We start from the raw sequence: 20,908 nt of genomic DNA, 5'->3' as shown, positions 1-20,908 counted from the left end.
CACTGAGCAGATCACAGACACAGAAACCCAACACCCAGACTCTGTTTTAATCATTCTTGGGGACTTTAATAAAGCCAATCTCTCCCGTGAACTGCCAAAATACAGACAGCATGTTACTTGTCCCACAAGAGACAGTAATATATTGGATCACTGTTACACAACAATAAAGGATGCATTTCACTCTGTTCCACGAGCAGCTTTGGGACGTTCTGATCACCTTCTGGTTCATCTTATACCGACCTACAGGCAGAAACTAAAATCAGCTAAACCTGTATTAAGGACTGTAAAAAGATGGACTAATGAAGCAGAGCAAGATTTACAATCTTGTTTTGACCTCACTGATTGGAGTGTTTTTGAAGCTGCTGCCACCGATCTGGACGAACTCACAGAGACCGTAACATCATATATCAGTTTCTGTGAGGATTTGTGTATTCCTACCAAGACTCAACTAAATTACAACAATGACAAACCGTGGTTCACTGCAAAACTCAGACAGCTCCGTCAGGCCAAAGAAGATGCTTACAGGAAGGGGGAAAATGTCTTGTATAAACAGGTTAAATACACACTGGAAAAGGAGATCAAAGTGGCAAAGAGGAATTATTCTGAAAAAATAAGGACTCAGTTCACTTCGAACGACTCCGCATCAGTGTGGAAAAGTCTAAAGAAGATCACCAATTACAAGACACCACCCCCCAGCACTGTGGAAAATCAACGACTGGCAGACGATCTGAACGAGTTTTACTGCAGGTTTGAAAGAACACCCATCACCTGCCCTGAACACCTCCCCACACAACCATTCACACCATTCACAACTCCTGCAACCAACCCTGAATGCCTCTCCAAACAAACGTTCACACCATTCACAACTCCTGCAACCCATCCTGATCACCTCTCCAATCAACCGCTCTCACCATTCACAACTCCTGCAACCAACCCTGAATGCCTCTCCAAACAAACGTTCACACCATTCACAGCTCCTGCAACCCATCCTGATCACCTCTCCAATCAACCGCTCTCACCATTCACAACTCCTGCAACCAACCCTGAATGCCTCTCCAAACAACTGTTCACACCACTCACAACTCCTGCAACCCACCCTGAACACCTCTCCAATCAAGCGCTCTCACCATTCACACCTCCTGCATCCCCCCTCTCCCCCACACCTGCAATACAGATCAGTGAAGATGCGGTGCGCCAGGTCTTCAGGAAGCAGAAAAGGAAAAAAGCACCAGGCCCAGATTGTGTTACACCAGCCTGTCTGAAATCCTGTGCTGACCAGCTGGCCCCCATCTTCACACAGATCTTCAACAGATCGCTGGAGCTGTGCGAAGTCCCTTCATGCTTCAAACGCTCCACCATCATCCCCATCCCCAAGAAACCCAAAATTACAGGACTAAATGACTACAGGCCTGTGGCTCTAACGTCTGTAGTCATGAAGTCATTTGAAAAACTGGTGCTGGCCCACCTGAAGGACATCACTGGACCCTTGCTAGATCCTCTTCAGTTTGCCTACAGAGCAAACAGGTCTGTGGACGATGCAGTAAACATCGGACTGCATTATGTTCTGCAACACCTAGACAGACCGGGGACCTATGTGAGGATCCTGTTTGTGGACTTCAGCTCGGCTTTTAACACGATCATGCCAAACCTCCTCCTGCCCAAACTAACTCAGCTCTCCGTGCCCACCTCCGTCTGTCAGTGGATCAACAGCTTCCTGACAGACATGCAGCAGCTAGTGAGGCTGGGAAAATACACATCCAGCACCCGTACAATCAGCACCGGAGCTCCCCAGGGCTGTGTTCTCTCCCCACTGCTCTTCTCCCTGTACACTAATGACTGCACATCTAAGGACCCCTCTGTCAAGCTCCTGAAGTTTGCAGATGACACCACACTCATCGGCCTCATTCAGGACGGTGACGAGTCTGCTTACAGACAGGAGGTTAAAGAGCTGGCTGTCTGGTGCAGTCTCAACAACCTGGAGCTTAACACGCTCAAAACAGTGGAGATGATCGTGGACTTCAGGAGAAACCCCCCTGCACACCCCCCACTCACCATCATGAACAGCACTGTGACTGCAGTGGAGTCATTCAGGTTCCTGGGCACCACTATCTCTCAGGACCTGAAGTGGGACATTCACATTGACTCCATTGTGAAAAAGGCCCAGCAGAGGTTGTACTTCCCTCGCCAGCTGAGGAAGTTTAACCTGCCACAGGATCTGCTGAAACAGTTCTACTCCACCATCATCGAATCCATCCTCTGCACTTCAGTAACTGTCTGGTTCAGCTCAGCTTCTAAATCTGACCTCAGAAGACTACAGAGGGCAGTCCGGACTGCTGAGCGAATTATCGGTACAACCCTCCTATCTATTCAAGAACTGTACTTATCCAGAGTGAGCAAGAGGGCTGTTAAAATCACTCTGGACCCCTCACATCCAGCACACTCCCTCTTTGAACTGTTGCCATCTGGTCGACGCTACAGAGCAATGAGCGCCAGAACGACCAGACACAGGAACAGTTTCTTCCCTCAGGCAATCCATCTTATGAACAGCTGATAATAACTGTGGGACACACTACACTATTTATATTTATATACACTACACTTTTTATCCAACACACATACTTAGCGTACACGTAAATCTTTTGCACATAATATACATGTACATACATGGAACACACTATACTACTTATATTTATATTTATATACACATACACTTATTTATCCAACACACATACTTAGCGTACAGTTAAAATTTTTCCACATAATATACATGTACATACATAAATGCTCATTTTAATATACCTGCCATACATTGTCAATATATATATTGTCAATCCTTACCCACCTATTTGTATTTTTTTGCATTTTTTATTCCTTATTGTGTTTTTTGTTCTGTCGCTGTTATGTTGCACTGCGGAGCTCTGTCACGAAAACAAATTCCTCGTATGTCTGAACATACCTGGCAATAAAGCTCATTCTGATTCTGATTCTGATTCTGCAGCTGCCACTGTTCTGTTTATTTTAACGCAAACTGCCCTCTGCTGGCTCGGAGTAAAGTGTCAAAGGCGGGGAAAACAAATATGGGTGGGGCGACACGTGTCGCTCCGCCTCGAAGTGTCGCCCCACCCCATCGTCCAGACTGCACTCTGCGGTTACTCCATGACATCAGCCTTTTTACAAATTCACATTTTTGTTGCTTACATAGATATGATAAAGGCAGCATGTTCAAAAGGTTGTAAGGCCCCCAAAACAGAGTTATTGAAGACACCTAAAGTTCACGAACAGAATCACTGAAGGAAAAAAATAATTGACTTGCTTACCATTGTAGTGGTCAGTGTTTGCTTTAGTTGGACTCTTGACCCTTAAAAATTTCAACTGATTTTTATTGGTTGCTTGTTGTGATACAGCAGCTAGACAAGCCAAGAAGGAAATGAGATCAGACGGTGTTATTTGTTTTTGCATCATCATTTGATCTGGGTTTCTGAGTTGGGTGTCCCTTACGAAAAATAATCATGGTTATACTATAGTAAAACTGTAGTAATCCATGGATTTTTGGCGTGTTGACTATTATTTGTATAACCACAGATTTACTACAAATACCATGGTTAATATAGCAAAACCATGGTTAATTCGTGGTTACCATGTTTTAACTATAGTAACCATGGTATTTTTGGTTTTATTTGTAGTAAAACCATGGTTAATTTTCTTAAGGGGTGTCTTACCAATGACAGGTGTCCTGTGGTTGTACAATATAAGTTTAGGTGTTTTCAGCATCATCCAAGAAATTCTTAGAAGCACCTTTGATCAAAGCCTTTTTAAAAAAATATATATTCATTTTTCCTTTCCATGTAGGCACACAGACATCAAGAATCAGCATGAGAACCTCAACAATGGTGACAATCAAAAAGCATGTTACACTGCATTCTGGGTGCCACCAATCAAAACTCATTTACGGCTCCCATCATGCTTTGTGGCATGAATAAATTATGAGCAACAATTCTATAGTAGCTTGTTTTGTGATTCTTACAGTTCGTCTGAATATGCTGTTTGTCACCATTCTTGAGATTCATACGCTGGTTCTTGATGTCACTGTCTGCCAAAAGAAAATTCCCCTCTCTCAATCAGAATTCTTAATCTCTTGAGTACACTGAAAACTCAAGGCCTTTTATTGTTGAATCACAAGGCTGCTATAATGAATGTTAATGTAACTCAGAGATCAGGCTCTGAATGAGTTCAGATATTCAGGTAAAACAAAGATTATGTAAAAGCATAACCATCACCACCTGATCATCTTTTCTTCTTAGCTTGTCTAGCAGTTACAACAGCAATGCAAAATGTAATATTAAAACATCAAGGGTCAAGAGCACAACTAAAGCAAACACTGACCACTATAATGGAAACCAATAATTTACCCTTTGATTCTGTTTGTGAACTTTAGCTGTCTTCAATAACTCTGTTTTGGGGGTCTTACAACCTTTTGAACATGATTCCTTTATCATATCTATGTAAGCAACAAAAATGTGAATTTGTAAAAAGGCTGATGTCATGTGCATGCATATAATGTTTTCGAAGGGTGTTTCATGATCGCCAACTACTGGCCTGGCATGCATAACATAGTATTCTTTAGCATAGTGGTTTTTTGTTTGTTTGTTTTTTATCCAATGAAATCAATATTTTTGTGCAAATTTTACTTAATTTTTTCATGTTATTCTACTCATTTTGAATGATTATTTCTACTTAATTAAAATGTGTTAAATTTAATTAATAATATTGCTTGTAATTTTTGACAATTTTATTGAATAAATATAGAGAATCACTTTTTACAGTGTAGATCAAACACAATGTGGTTAATAAACAGCCTACTAAAAGTAAACCAAATTAAATATTGTACTGTTGAAAGTAGCAAGTCTTAGCAAAAACCCATCACAATAAATGTGTTCATTGACACACAAAAGTCTATTGAGTGAGTGTACTGGAGCACTTCATTGCAGAAATTTTTCAAATTATGCTTACATTTTTAATACAGCACTATCATTTTGTAATCATTTTCTCACTCTTATGTCCTCCCAGACCTGTATGACTTTCTCTTCTTCACTAGAACACAAAAGCCAATCTCCAAAAGGACACAAAAACAATTATAGTTTCATAAACATTGCTCAGAAAAAGGTTTTGAAAGAAAATCTTGCTTCCAGTGTTTTATCCACAAGAATAGAAAGCCAGGATACCAATTTAATAATAGATCACTTAATTCAGTTTTAGATACCTGCTGAAACGAAACGAGACACTCTGAGGTGTAGCATCTTTTATATATATATATATAATAATATACAATAGATGTCCAGCTCAACATAAAATTCTATATTTATAACTCTATACAGTTTACATTGTTTATTTCTAAAAGTTATGACTGTGTGGCAATTCATATATATTTGTGTTTGTGTGTTTTATTCTCATAGCTTGAGGATGCCTCGGTTTGGCTGTTTCTGGACATAGTAGAGAACAATGATGAACTGAAAAAAGAGCTGAAAGAAGATATCACCTTTATTCTGGAGTTGATAAAAGGAGTTGATACTTCAGCTAAAGTGGTACTAAACCTTGAACTGTCCTTCCAATGCTCAAGTCATACAGTGTTTCTGTTGAGTATTGAAGTTATTTTGATTCTTCAGTGGCCAGCGAGGGGCAGGACGGAGGACAAGTCTTTCCTGTATGAGATCGTGGTAAATCAAAGGAATGGCATTGATGTGCGCAAATGGGACTATTTTGCAAGGTAAAAAAATAAACCTTTAAAGGACTGCTCATTTATACTTATAATAATGGTTGTTAATCTTAACATCGATAATTTAATTGTAAACTACTTACATAGACATCACTTTAGATATCCTTAAGAAGCTTTGATATAATATAACCTTATATGTTCATAAATATTAATATTTTGGTTTATGATGGTCACGTGGCTGCAGAAAGCACGCAACACAGAAGTAAAAACCAAGAAAAAAACACTGTTGTGTGTCTGTATAAAGTCAGAGCAGTCAGCACAACATCAACCAAAATCATATCTCGATATACTGTATCTCTGTCAGAGACTGTCATCACCTCGGCATCCCAAACAGCTTTGACCATCAGCGTCTGCTGAAATCTGCTTGTGTGTGTGAGGTGGAGGGGAGAAAACACATCTGCTTCAGAGACAAGGTACACATGATAACTTACTGTATTTATGACTTCTCATAAGATCATTTATTACCTATGAAGTTGTCTTTATATATAGTGTGTGCAGTTTGTAAAATAATGTGTGAATGATCAATCATTGTTCAGCCTGTAAGAAATGATTGTAGAAACAATGCTTCAGTCAACTGAGTTAAAACAGAAACTTATGAGATAGCTTCCTCCATTACTATACATAACTTAATTCAGTTTATTAAGATGAACATGAAATCAATGTTCAGATTTGAGAAATATGTTTATGAATTCAATTGTAAACATTTACATTTCAATATTTATAATTTAAGACAACTCCATGATGTAAAGTTAATGTACACTATTAGATGAGGCTAAGATGAAAATAAAATAAATCAAAGGTCCAGTTCATCTTATCAGCCAATGTGTCATTCAGTATTACATGAGTAAAATTGTCCTGGTTACGTCTCTGCTTCCATCTAATATGAAGGTGAATGTTAGGTGATCCGATCACTAGTGCTCAGTGTTTTGTTGTTAGATCAGTGAAATCACGTACTGTAGTCAGTCTGTGCTCTAATTCATCACTCTCTCTGTCTCTCGCAGGTGGCTGATAATATTTATGACATGTTTCACACCAGATACACTCTGTATCAGCAGGCCTACCAGCACAAGATCGTCAACATCATCGAAGAGATGTGTGTTAACATTGACTGAACTTCAGTTTAAAAATATATTTGTGCTCTTCTTGTTCAGTGTTGCTTAAGTTGTTTATTGGTTCATACTTTTTTGATTTGTTCATTAGGATCTCAGAAGCCCTCAAAGCAGCGAAAGACCAGATCACACAGCTCTCACCAGTTACTGTATCCAAGGAAGATATTGACAAGAAGATCTTAAATATTCTAAACAGGGTTACAGGTGGTGAGGACCAAACGTCAAAAGCAATGAAGGAGTTCATCAAACTGACCGGTCAGTTAAAAACATGTGCAGGATTGTGGAGAATTAAAACGGTTCTTCTTTCATTTGACCAGAGACTTATATTTGTATTTATATATTGTTTTTCCTTCTATCAGATCACATCTTTGAGGAGATCTTATACTCCACTGATGACAAGCTGAAAGATGCCCGGATGAAGCTCGAGGATGTTGTGAAGAGACGCCTGCCCAAGTGTGTGGGAGAGACGAGAATAACACAAACTAAACACAACGACAAACAGAGCTTACAGGTAAAAGACAACATTTACAATTAATGTACTAATCTTGGACCTGTTGCAAAGCAATGGCATCAATGTATATGTAATGTACACTCTTAACACACCTTCTTAACTAAACTTTACAATTAAAACTGTCTTTTTTTAAAAATGGGCAAACACAGTTTGTCCCATTATTACTCTATTAAAATGACATAAATGAATTTCAGTTTACCAATAATACACTGTCCCGGTTGTCACGGTCAGTTTCAGCTGAGGAAGAATGTGTCAGGTTCAAACTGCAGCAGTTTTATAAGAAGACAGCAGATAATTCATAATGATGATTATTAAAAAAAGAACAAATTAAGCAACAGACCATGAGAACAAATGAGAACAGGCCATGAATAACAGAAATTGAGAGCGATACAAAAGGAACAAACAAGGAAACCAATTAAGTGGTTAACTATACTAATTAACTCAATAAGATCTTCTGTAGACGTCTGACAGAAATAAAGTCAGTCTGGTTATTAATAAGTGGAGCTGGTGATGCTGTTTGTGGGGTTGTTTAATCAGATCTTGAGAGATTTCATGTATTTTATTTCAGTTGATTTCATCTAAGACTGTGTCTGAAGTCAGTTGTAGTAGTTCTTGTGTTTCTCTTTTCTTCAGTGATTCTGTTTGTTAACAGCAGCTGTTCATCACTAATTCTCAATCAGCACTTAGTTAATCACTTCATTACCTCATTAACTTAAACTCTGCTTTAGTTGCTTTAACAGTCTAGTAGAGTGAGACCAAATATAATCACTGTTAATTTAACACTCAGGATTTTACTGTGCAGGGGTTCATCTCCCAAAAGCATTGTTAGCTAACTATGGTCACAATTGTTAAAATTTGTTTTAACAAATCTGTAATTGAAGTTGTTCAGAGAGGAACATACAAGTTAAAATTTGCATAAATGTGTAGTTTATAAAAATATAAGAAATACATATATAATGGCTAAACAAGCAAGTTAATTTTCAGGTGCTCTTGTGGGCAAACTGGTCTCATGTGTTTGTCTTCAATCACCATTTGTACAGGAAGAGTGGAATAAAGCAGTGGACGAGTGGAACAAACTTATCCCAACTGTTTTCTTGGATAAGAAGGATTTCATCATTGATGTATGTTATGTTCAAATCTAATTTCACACTTCGACATTTGTGTTATTGTCTCAAAACGTTTAAGTCACTGTAATATTGTGAATCTTTGACACAGACTATTCAACTGGACTATAGTGACAAGAAGACTAAAAACAAGGCTGAAAAAAGTCTGGACCTCATCAAAAAAGTCTATTTCTACAGGAAGAGAAACCCCACTGAAGGAATCAACATTAAGGAATATGAGGTTCTTGTAGCACTTTGCTGCTCTAGTAATTTAACATTACACTTAGGGAAAAAAGTACACATATTGTACATTTACTGGTATTTTATCTTGTTACTGGGACAAAATGTTATTCACTGATCTGGGCAAGTCAAAGCAAGTTTCCTAGATCTATAATTATTGATGACCATGTTTGTTTTTTACTTGTATTGCAGATATCCAGTCTGCTGCCAAAGGAGTCTACTGAATATGTTGGTCGGGTTTACTACACAAAAAAATCAGACGAGGAGGAGAGGGATGCTAAGGAGTGCTTCAGATGGTGGCGTCTCCGTGAGGACGGGGTGAGAGTTTATGGCTTGTTTGTCATTCACACAGAAAGCACTTTACAGTGACACTGTTCATAAACCAACTGTTCATACACTAAGGCTCTATTTTCGTGTCTCATATAAAGCAATGTTCTCTTTCCTTCTAGGTGTGTATGATTCTGGTCTTCGATCAGGAAGAGTTTAGAGGCAATAGGAGCTTGATCACAGGAGACTGTCCATCATTGGACAGCTGTGATATAACAGAGGTCCGCTCCTGTAAGGTGCTCAGTGGTGTGTGGGATCTCTATGAGGGTCCTCACTACAGGGAACCCAGTTACCGACTGCAGGAGGCGGAGTATCGAAACCATGAGGCTTGGGGTGGCAGTGACAGCACTGCTCCTGCTCTGTCTGTTAAACGTGTGACAGAATAAAGTCCACATCTGTTGCCTTCATTCATCTGCAAACTAGGGCTGTGAGTTTAAAGCATTCATTTAATGTTTAATTATAATTTCTAACCAAAAATAGTCTAATCAATGATTTACACTGCTGTCATAATCATGTAGTATCTTTTACTTTTTATTTTAATGGTTTTCTCTGCCAATGGTAATATATACACTGAATTGAGAATAACTTGATTAATTACTTAGCATGTCATGCAATTAATTTGATTTAGCAGATGCTTTTATCCAAAGTGACTAGAAAATAAAGAACACCAGGATTAAATTATTACAACTGATTGACAGTTATTGAAGCCACAGGTGACCATATGAGATTATTTTGTGAATAAATGTTGTGGCAGATGCTGCTGACAAAGAGCAGTGCAATGAAAAATCAGTGATGAGAAAGTAAAATCATAAAAGTAAATCAGTCTGAAGAAACAGAGCTACTAAACTAAAGTGGAGGGCGATTTTATCTTGATTTTAGTTCTTCACAAATACAGTAAACCGATATTTGAGCCTAATTGCTGATTTATGTTCTTGTTTGAGCAGCTCTCTATGCTTGTTATTATTATTATTCACAATGTGGTGCTGATGCTGGGTAAATCTTCACTAGTTGACAGTAGAAGATGGTGAAGGGTTATATAATACTATTACAGGTTTGTTTGGTGATGGATAAATATAGGTAACTGATGAATCTTTTATTTTCTTGTAATTTCTTCAGATGTGTGTGTGTAGGTCAGTGATCTGGTTACAGTAGGATATATTTTGGGGTTCGAGTTAATAATTTTTAGAGATTTAATTTGACATTTAATGAGTCTTTCTACATTAGATATTTTACCTTTTAGGATGTAGGAGTTCATTTACATATTTCTGGGAAAACATGAGTTATTCAGGGGATAAAATGTAATGCTTTTCAGTTTGTTATTCTCAGAAACTGACGAAAATAAACTGTATTGCATCAACAACAATGATGGAGTAATGATTTATTTCTTGTCTAATAAATGTTTGCTATATTTAGAGTATTAGTTCCTTTGCTTTATAGATGTGTCTTGTGATTAATTAATCACTAATCTGTTTCAATTAAACAGACAGTCATTAATCCTTTATTACACACATGAAAGAGTCTTTCAACAGGGTATCATGATACCAGTTTTCATCTGGTCGTGTGACCTCAATATATTGTATTTAGACCGAGATTAGTGTCAGTTTGAGAGTGGGTTTAATTAGTTAAGATGATTGTGGGTTCATCCGCCTTTGAGCTGGAACTGAAGTGTTTTACTGTAGAGCTCTTGTTTAACAGAGGTTAGATTACATACATGCACATGTTTGGGTATTGAAATAAAGTAAATATTTGTTGTGCTGAACGATGATGGTAAGAGCGCAAGACACCAATAAGAGTGTTCAGTGTCTTCTAAGTTAAATTACCATATTTTATTATACTGAAAATGAAACTAATTAATTGAAAACAACAACTTATAAAGCAGTCATGAAAAAAATACTAATGATGCCTTGAGTCATGTACACATCTTCTGTAGTGACCGAAGTGACTCAAGGACAATGACACATAGCCTATTAGGACAGACATTTATAAGAAATAGGTGTTACAGACCAAAGGAAACTTATTTTTTAGTTATAGAAAAGCTGCCTAAATATCCTTTCACATGTGTACAAAAAAGGATTAAGATGAACAGATTCTCTTTGCCTTAATTAACACAAACTTTATTATCTGCATTTTGTAAAGCTTTGTGATGCATTATTTTGCTTGATTTACTCTTTATTAGTTTTATCTATATTTGTTTTGGACTAACAATGGAACTTAAAAACCTCTCCTGTGTGATAGTGTAAGATAAGTTAGAGTTGTCAGGTTTTGTTTCTGTAGAAACAGCCCTCACATGTGTGGCAGTTTGCAGAGGGAAAGCATTTAAAACCCAGCAGAGGAAAGATCTCAGTCTTCACAAGAACATCACACTTTCTTGACAACATAAATCTCACAAAATGGAAAGCGCAGTATAGGCAATTCTTTACATTCGACATCAAACTCCTGACAGACAAGAATTAAGATAATATAGTGAGAATCAAAATGTAATATACACTGAAAACCCTAATAAGTTGACTGAACTAAATTGATTGAGTAAACTTGTTGCCTCAATTTAATTGAGTAATGGAGTCTCCCAAAACTTACATATTTAAGTTTATTTAACTTGACTGTTTTGTAGACTCTACCTAAATCACTCAGAGGTTTAAATGTTGATACTTGATTCATTTGAAGTCACCATTGTGGTGGAAAGTGTTTGGTTTAGTTGGGATCTTGGTCCAGTTGCTGCTGAGTTGGTGTATTTTAAAACGCTGTTTTTGTGGTGAAAAAAGACAGATTTAAATGAGCTCAGGTGTTATCAGTTGTTTTTTTGTTGATGAGAAAGTCATCACATAATACGTATTTGAGATCATAAAATAATTTTTGTTTGATATTTATAACGGGCACCAAGAGCAAAATACTTATTTTGAAGATGGACAAAATGAATGCATTTGAAATATTTTGAGTAAAAGAATCAAGTACTCACACTCACAGAATTCTAGATTTAGCATATGCATCACAACAACGGTGACAAACAAAAGAGCTCCATAGCACAAACTCATCCTTATTATCCAGCCTTTTTTGTTCTGATTGTCACCATTGATGTGATGCATATCCAAAATCTTGATGTCTGTTTGTGACAACGTGATTTGTTTTCAAAAAATAAGTACTTTATTTTATCTACTAGGTTTCTATCCATAATAGTGAATCCACAGTTGCAGCAATACATTTTATTTTAACTTGTCACCATTACAAGCAAGATGTGCATGTCTGATCTCAACTCTCATTGCTACAATAACAGTGTTTTACAACACGCAAATTACAGCAGCAAGAGACAAGCCAACATCAGCAAAGAGCTGATGACACCTGAGCTCATTTAAGTTTGTCTTTCTTCACCACAAAAAAAACAGTGTTTTAAAATACACTGTTACAGCAGCAAAAGACAAGCTTACACAAGAAGTAACTGGACCAAGATCCCAACTAAACCAAACACTTTCCACCACAATGGTGACTTCAAATGTATAATGTATCAACATTTAAACCTCTGTTAATTCTCAATAAGAGCTTCTCTAGATGTCTGACAGAAATAAAGTCACAAAACCTTGTAAGGAGGATCTGTGAACGTCTATATCGGACGTACAGAAGACATAAAAAAACATTTTAAAAAAGACATCATAAAACATTCTGCCTCCTCAGTGGACATCTTTTCAAGGTCTGCAAAGACATAAAAAGATGTCCACTAGACGTAACTTTGCCCAATGGATTAGGTTGATGTTAAAATACGCAAACATAGTAATTTTTTGTTAAGTTTACTCAAAAAAGCGCTTGCGATAAGTTGCCTTATTTTTTTAAGTTGACACAACTTTTTTTTTACAGTGCAGTATAGGGTTTACTGTATTTTCATAAATATTGTGACATTTTGTCAAAAGGTCAAAGTTTAAATATGCTGTTATTTGTTTTACTTCAGTGTGCAAATAGTGTGCGATCAAAATTAAGAACATAATTTTTAGTTAAATTTACATGTTGAGTTAACTTAAATATATAACTACACTTGAAATTAATACCAAGTTAAGTGAACACAATCGTTTAAGTACATTAAATAAGCACCAAGTTTAGTGAACTGAGTGATTTAAGTACAAGCTACAAAACCGTCAAGTTAAATAAACTTAAATATGTAAGTTTTGGGAAACTCCATTACTCAATTAAATTGAGGCAACGAGTTTACTCAATCAATTTAGTTCAGTCAACTTATTAGGGTTTTCTACAAAAGTGTCAAGTTAAATAAACTTAAATATGTAAGTTTTGGGAAACTCCATTACTCAATTAAATTGGGGCAACGAGTTTACTCAATCAATTTAGTTCAGTCAACTTATTAGGGTTTTCAGTGTATTGGTCTAACGAGTTAAGCAGTAACGTTAGCTGCCATGTTCTTTCTCTCAAAGGAAAACGATTGGGCCACTTCATCTAATACGAAGTTGTCGTTATTGTAGTATTTTACCATATCAAAATCACGTACCACAAGGATAACATATTTCACTAGTAGAAATCATGCAAGACAACTTTATATCTACAGAAGTTTACTCACCTAACATAATACACTAAAAAAAAAAGTCATCTTGAAATGTAGTTCAGCAAACCAAACAGACCAAAAGGACGAATTTTGTAATCCACCAATCAGTGCTTTTGTTCTCTTGTTGCTAGGCAGAATTCCTCCCATGGCCAATCACATTAAAGGAAGAACAGAGTGACGTGGAGTTTTTCCAAAGGATTACTCATGATTTGAGCTCACAACACTTAAAATCTTAAGTTTATGCATTTTGAAGGTAAATTAGTTAAATTAACTCATATTTTTAAATGACAGGGCCAAAACGCAAAATTTTAAGTAATGTTTAGTCAACATTACTTGATTTTTTAAGTCAAGACAACATTAGGGTTTACAGTGTAGAATACTGTTTCTTACTTACTATATAACTAATAAGGAATTATTGAATAACTAACAGGTGATTATTCATTAATACTTAACTCACTACTGTTAACTACTTAGAAATATGTGTTAACTAATCAGTATGTAATATAATTTTATGATTGTGTTAAGTAACAGTTAGCTAATCAGTAACTAATATATTCTGTGATACCTCCTGAAGAACTACTATTAATTATCTACTAGTTAGGGTTCAAGAAAAATAACTATGAAGTAACTACTAATGAACAGTTTTACACAATTGCATTGAATTGTGACCCTTTCATATAAATGTTATTAGTAGTAGTAGTATGAAAATGCAATATTAATAAATGCAATACATTTTATATAGGTTTTGCCTGTGTAGTAAATTGTTTTGTGAGTGTGTTTTGTAAGAAATCACCTTCCAATAGGAAACCCACCATGACTCCAGTGCCTTGCCATAACTTACCTTAGTTTTTATATTTTATATATAGTACTGTATGTGTTACAGTACTGTATTAATTATTATTAATTAAATTTCTGTATGTAAGGCAAAGCCTGAGGAAAAGTGAAAATACAGGTATCCAATTTGTAATTAATAAAGAATTATCAAATAATTATGCAGGACTTATTTTGAACCTAAAACATTAGGCCTCTTCTAAAGTGAAAATGTCGAGAACCCATTAGTAATTAATAATTAATTATCAGATAACCCTGCAGGATTTACAGAATTATAAAGTGAACCTATTAGTAAATAATAATAAACTACATCATGTTGACTAAAAAAAACCTATAAAAGTAATCATAAATTTTGTAAAATACTCTCATCTGTTTGTTTCAGATAAGAACATTTCTTAATACAGCATATTTTATTCCATTTTAACATGTATACTGCCCACATTTTAACTAATTTAACAAACATTTCATAATCAAAAGTTAAACATTTAGAAGCAAGCAAAATCCATATTTAACTTCCATTATAGGCTAATAAGTGGGCTGTAAGAAAGTTGCTACTGTAGTAGTACTTTGTACTTGTCCCTTTACTAAAGTAGTTTTGAAAATGAATAGGCCTACTTATAATTTTACTGGAGTAATATGTTATTGGGGTATCTGTACTTTTACTCATGTACTTGATTTGTGGGACACAGCCTGATTATTATAGTGTGTTTTTTTTGCGTATAACTGTTCAGTAGTAGTTATTTCATAGTTATTTTTCTTGAACCCTAAATAGTAGATAATTAATAGTAGTTCTTCAGGAGGTATCACAGAATATATTAGTTACTGATTAGCTAACTGTTACTTAACACAATCATAAAATTATATTACATACTGATTAGTTAACACATCTTTCTAAGTAGTTAACAGTAGTGAGTTAAGTATTAATGAATAATCACCTGTTAGTTCTTCAATAATTCCTTATTAGTTATATAGTAAGTAAGAAACAGTATTCTAAAGTGTTACCTAATTTCTTCTGCTGTTTGTCATTTGCATCTGATATATTACAGTTTATTTATGGATCCCGCGTCCTTTCACTTCTGCTTTCATGACCAGTGGAGATCAAAATCATCACCACCTCTCAATAGTGATGGGGGGAAACAGCTTTATAAACCTTTCAACTGAATCAATTGCTTTGACAAATTTTCTGTATTAATTAGCAGGGCTTGTTTTGTTTGTTTTATGACGGTCAGGCTTAGTCAGGCTAATAAAAGTCTAGTACAACTCGGCCTTTTTATCATACAAATACAGTATGTCAGTTAAGAAAGCCTACAAATTTAGAAACCTGACTCAAGATCAGGTAAAACCCAAAGAAAGTTCATGGGTTCACTAAAACGTTTTGAAACTGTGATGACAAAATTAAGCTACGGAAGACATCGTGTTTTTTCATGAAGTATGTTGTAATGGGGGGGGGGGGGTCATGTTGACAGCTTAACATCAAGATGTCTGTCAGCCATTGTCTATCAGCTCAACCCTAGTTGTAACTGTACAATGGCATGCATGTGTGCAAACATCAGACATTATATTTGCTCATGAGGGATAATGCATTGGGAGGTTGTGGTGTCAGTCTAATATCAAGATTTGTCTTTTCCTTTTTTTTTTCTGAGGTAGAAAATTGTCACGGTGCGAAAGGAGCGAAGACTCAAATGCAGGCAGAATGGTCCTTTTAATACGAAAATGAAACTAACAAATACAACCCCAGGGGGACAAACAGGCAGACTAGAAACTGTACTATAAACAGACATAACACCACGATGGAAAACAACAGATCAGCGTAGGATACAGACACCAGGAGAATAAATAGGGAACCTAACGAGGGAGACACAGGTGTGGCAACTAAAACAATAATGATGTAACAAGATGGGTGGGGTCAGAAAATAGACAGGAGAGAGCACATGGCACCAAATAAAACACAACACTCACAAAAGGACAGTGTCATCTGGTGGCGCTCCCGGGCACACCAGCTGAAGACTGTGACAGAACCCCTCCCTTAAGGAGTGGATTCCAGACACTCCAAAGTAGGAATCATGGAGGGAGGCGGAACGGAGGTGGATCAGGGAAATGGATGGAGGGCCTGGGCCTGGAGAAAGAGGTAGAAAGGTTCGCCCCAGGGGAACCGAGAGCGGACGGCGCCGCCTTGGGGGAACTGTGAGCAGATCCCTCTGCCATGGGTGGATTTTGAGCAGCCATTGCCTCCCTCACCGACATCAGGGGAGGATCCTTCACGCTGCGTCTAAGCCCGAGGTGCCCAGAGAATGACCACAAGAACCTGGAAGTAGCCGGCACGACCTGAGGAGGTTCTGGGAGGGGGCACCATCCAGCAGTTCCACTTCCTTCAAATCGATGATGTGGTCAACCATCTCCCAGTAGGATCACATATCCAACTCCCCCAGCTCCTCCCTGTTGACAGGCTCATCCAGGCCTGCTAGAAACAGGTGGATGAGGGTGTTTTCCTCAAGCCCTAGCCCCTGGGCTGTATAGAAGAGATCTTCTGCATACAGCCCAAAGGGGCGATTGTCTTGTGGGCAGGGATGTGGCCCATTGGCCAGGGTCTGGATCCTATGTTGTCTGGCAGCCGGGTATAAAAAAATTCCCATTGCTGGTGAGTCTTCAAGTTGGTTGATCTGTTCTACCACGGTGCGAAAGAGGCGAAGACTCAAATGCAGGCAGAATGGTCCTTTTAATACGAAAATGAAACTAACAAAAACAACCCAGAGGGGGACAAACAGGCAGACTAGAAACTGTACTATAAACAGACATAACACCACAATGGAAAACAACAGATCAGCACAGTACTAAAACAATAATGATGTAACAAGAAAATAGACAGGAGAGAGCACATGGCACCAAATAAAACACAACACTCACAAAAAGACAGTGTCATCTGGTCGCTCTCCGGGGCACACCAGCTGAAGACTGTGACAGAAAAGTCTTCATTTAAATTGTAACATAATTTACCCTCACACAGTAGATATCAGTAAAGCAATATATGGGCTAAAAGGAATTAATATATGGGTAAATCTAGAGATAAACCTGCTTTAAAAATATTACATATTCAAACACGTGTCTACACATTCAAAAGAAACACGTTCAATATTGCTGCAATAACAGACTAACAGTGTGTGCTGACTCTGTCAAGTTTCACATGTTCTTTTTAAAGCGTTTTGGCACCGTCAGCCTTCCATACAAAGCCTCGTTTGCTGAAATCTCATGACTTTTATAAATGTGCTCTGAAACAGTTTTTATTTTATTTTTTAAAAATAATTATTTGCAAAGTTTCTAAAGCTTCACATAGCAGTGCTTGAAAAGCACTTATAACTTGCAATTATAATTTTTTCTCCCTTGTTCATGGTGATATTATGAGTTTTAAGTTCACCAAGAAACATCAGTTTGTAACATAAAGCAGCAGAATGGCTGTTTTTGTGCTGGTAAAATAACTGGAATCGACTGATACTGTAAGTCCTAAGGGATGGACGTATCGATTCTGATGTGAGTATTGAAAGTATCAATACTAAGGTTCTTTTGTTGTTTTTGTTGTTCAATTTAATAAGACATTTAAAGCATTCAATATGCACTGAACTGGATAAATAACTATTTTCCTGCTCATCAGATCACACAGGAATGCTGCAAGACAGAACTAATCAATCACAGAGAGCGTTCATTCACTGCTGACTCTGCGTTCAAACAGGGCTGCTCTTCCTCAGTGTCATAAACCATTGATGCTTTTGGGTAACACAGCACTGAATAATTATTATCAGAGGACAGAAAAAAGTTATTTCACAACAAACAAACTGAAATTGTAGTCTATTCTTTTGCAATTTATTTAAAGTGAACTCTAAAGCTCTTATTGATCATGCTCTATTCTGGAACTGATGTTTATTATAAATCATAAATTGTCAGAATAAAAAGGTTGTATTTTATGGGTGCAACTGGCAGTCCCTTATGAAAATGAACTATGGTTGTACTTTACAGTAGCTGCGTTTACATGGACACTACTAATCCGATCGTAATAGGACTAGAAGCACAATCAGAATAAAAAACTCACATGTAAACACGTCAAATGGATTGAATTGACCAGATCCGACTAACATTTTGATTGGATTGTAAGGGGTGGTTTATCCCTTTTGTAATCCGAGCGAGTGGACATGTAAACACTTGAAAACCGAAACGTGAAAGTACTGCGCATACGCAGTGATGTAGAAATAGCGTAATGATGTATGACAAGCAGAACGAGCTGTTCTTCCTGGTGACTAAAGTGTCCATAAATAAGTGACCTGTCATTATAAATCTCCCTTTCACTCAGCGTATGTGAAGTTGAACACAGCCACGTCCCACCAGTCCTCGTTTAAGACTCTCATCAACAGATGACTAGTTTTGGGTGCGGGAAGGGGCGCTTTTACACTTTTTTAAGTAACGTTAAGCAGCACAACAGTTCATGTGCTGGTCGTCGCCTAACTAGGACCCGAAGTAGATACATATCACGTGTGCTTTTTAAAACAGTATGCAACAGCAGCGGGAAACTCTGTATGTTCATGCAGTGTGTGCATGTCAAAAGAGTAAATCTGATCAGAAGCTTGTGACATGTAAACGCGCACATCACCCCGATCACTTTATTCAGCGTTTTTGTAGACACTATGTTCGGATTCATCAATCAGAATGAATTCAATCCCATGGAAGCAATAAGTGTCCATGTAAACGCACCTAGTGATTGCAGTATTTGTAGATTCCCATGCTTACCTCTACAGTAAACTTATTTTAAGCATGTGTTAACTCAAATATAACATAATAAGCTGTAGTTGAGGCATATTGAATGATTTACGCCTTTTAAATAAAGGCTAAAACTGATACCATGACCCATTTGACACTTCATCAATTAATAATTTAATAAATGTAATAATTTAAAAGTTAAGTTAAGGGATATCGGTATCTGTATCTACTATACTGGCCTTTGGAAGTATTGATATCGTATCAAAAGCAAAATAAGTGGAATCACCCATCCATTACAAACAGCCACAGTGCTCTTCTGTTAAAAACAAGCTGGATAGAGCAGTGTAAAGGTGCATTGCTCCCCTCTGCTGTAATTCAGCCCTCTACAACAGGTTCAGCTCAGCTCTCTTCCAACAGTGTTTGTGCAATCAGTCAAGCATCCCTCTCTTAACTGAGTTCATTTACACTAGTCAACATTTGAAGTGGGTTAAAACCTTTCATCAAAGCTGTCCTAAAACCAAAAACAAAATGTGTTCTTGTCTTAAGACAACTTTGATGAATTTTTTTTGATCCACTTGTGTGTTTTCACAGTAATGTTACAGTAAACTGGCAGCAGCTTTGCCCTTACATCATTGTTTTTCTACAGTTTGCTTGATGTAGCTAAACTTAATTTACAGTTTGTTACTGTTCAAATAAGTGTCTTTTTTTACAATTTTAACTCCACATGAAAACCACACTACAGGGAGTAAAAGCAACACTGAAGCAATTTTGCCATTTATGAGACAATTAAGGGATTAATTATTAATTAAGCATTAGTGAACACCTGCATTTATCAAGTACAATCACTGAAAGAAAGAGAATAAACCAGAAATACAACTGAAATAAAAGACATCTCTCAAGATCTCAGCAGAGCATTAAACAACTGCACTAACAGTGTTACCATGGTGTGTTTCCCAAAAGCCTCATTAGCAAACAATGGTCCACTGGCAATAACAGAACTTCAGACATCCACAGAAGCTCTTAGTGACAAATAACAGAGATTTAGATGTTGATTTGTCTTTTATTGAAAGTATTTGGTTACCATTATGGTGAACAGTATTTTTCGTTGGTTGGGATGAGATTTTTGTCTTGTCCTGCTACCCAGCATGCATTGTGACATGGAGCATTTAAGGTCACCATTATTGAGATTCATATGTTGATTGTTACATATGTTGATATTTTTGTGTATCTAAATGTTGACATAGATCAAAGTATCATGTGTGCAATGTGTTTTTAGAATCTTTCATAAATACTGATTACTACATTGATGGCTTACGTGCTGTATAAACACACCACTATCATAAACTTAACTACACTTCATATAATGTATTTTCTGCATGGATTAAGGCTGGTTCTTGTATTAGGTGTCATTCCTATTCAATAAAGGCATATGACTTCTGCATCTAACTTGACTTTCTTTTATATAAACTTGAAAGCCTCTACACTCATTTCCACATGTGTTTATCCATAGCGTGCTTCCCTCTTCTGGTTCCCCACAACAACAAACACACAATGATTGTTCCTGTTGTCAGTTTTGTCATTCGATGTTGATTTTGCTGCTGTCAACACATAACCAACATCACATGCCTATATTGTCAATTGGCTTTTCTTGACAAACAAAAAAACACAAACGAATAATCAATAATCAAACAGATAATCAAATGATACTTCAAATGAATCGGTTATTGTTAA

At 36.8% G+C, this 20,908-nt stretch overlaps 1 protein-coding gene and 1 long non-coding RNA gene across 2 annotated transcripts; both read left to right on the top strand.

Annotated features, from left to right (window-relative positions):
• Nucleotides 1-5,370: 5,370 nt before the first annotated feature.
• On the top strand, nt 5,371-7,089 carry LOC132142876 (uncharacterized). The gene is made up of 5 exons (XR_009434116.1): nt 5,371-5,582; nt 5,664-5,764; nt 6,078-6,186; nt 6,775-6,866; nt 6,974-7,089. It is a non-coding gene; the product is annotated as an uncharacterized LOC132142876 (long non-coding RNA).
• A 118-nt stretch (nt 7,090-7,207) lies between these two features.
• Nucleotides 7,208-10,426, top strand: LOC132142875 (gamma-crystallin B-like). Its single transcript, XM_059553060.1, has 6 exons — nt 7,208-7,393; nt 8,434-8,514; nt 8,609-8,737; nt 8,929-9,054; nt 9,186-9,450; nt 9,487-10,426. Exons 1-5 carry the CDS (start codon nt 7,298-7,300, stop codon nt 9,447-9,449), a joined length of 696 nt encoding a protein of 231 aa, XP_059409043.1. The 5' UTR covers nt 7,208-7,297; the 3' UTR covers nt 9,450; nt 9,487-10,426.
• The last annotated feature ends 10,482 nt before the right edge of the window (nt 10,427-20,908 follow it).

Source organism: Carassius carassius, chromosome 6 (assembly GCF_963082965.1).
Source record: "Carassius carassius chromosome 6, fCarCar2.1, whole genome shotgun sequence".
Classification (NCBI taxonomy): Eukaryota; Metazoa; Chordata; class Actinopteri; order Cypriniformes; family Cyprinidae; genus Carassius; species Carassius carassius.
This window is presented reverse-complemented; position numbering and strand designations above follow the sequence as displayed.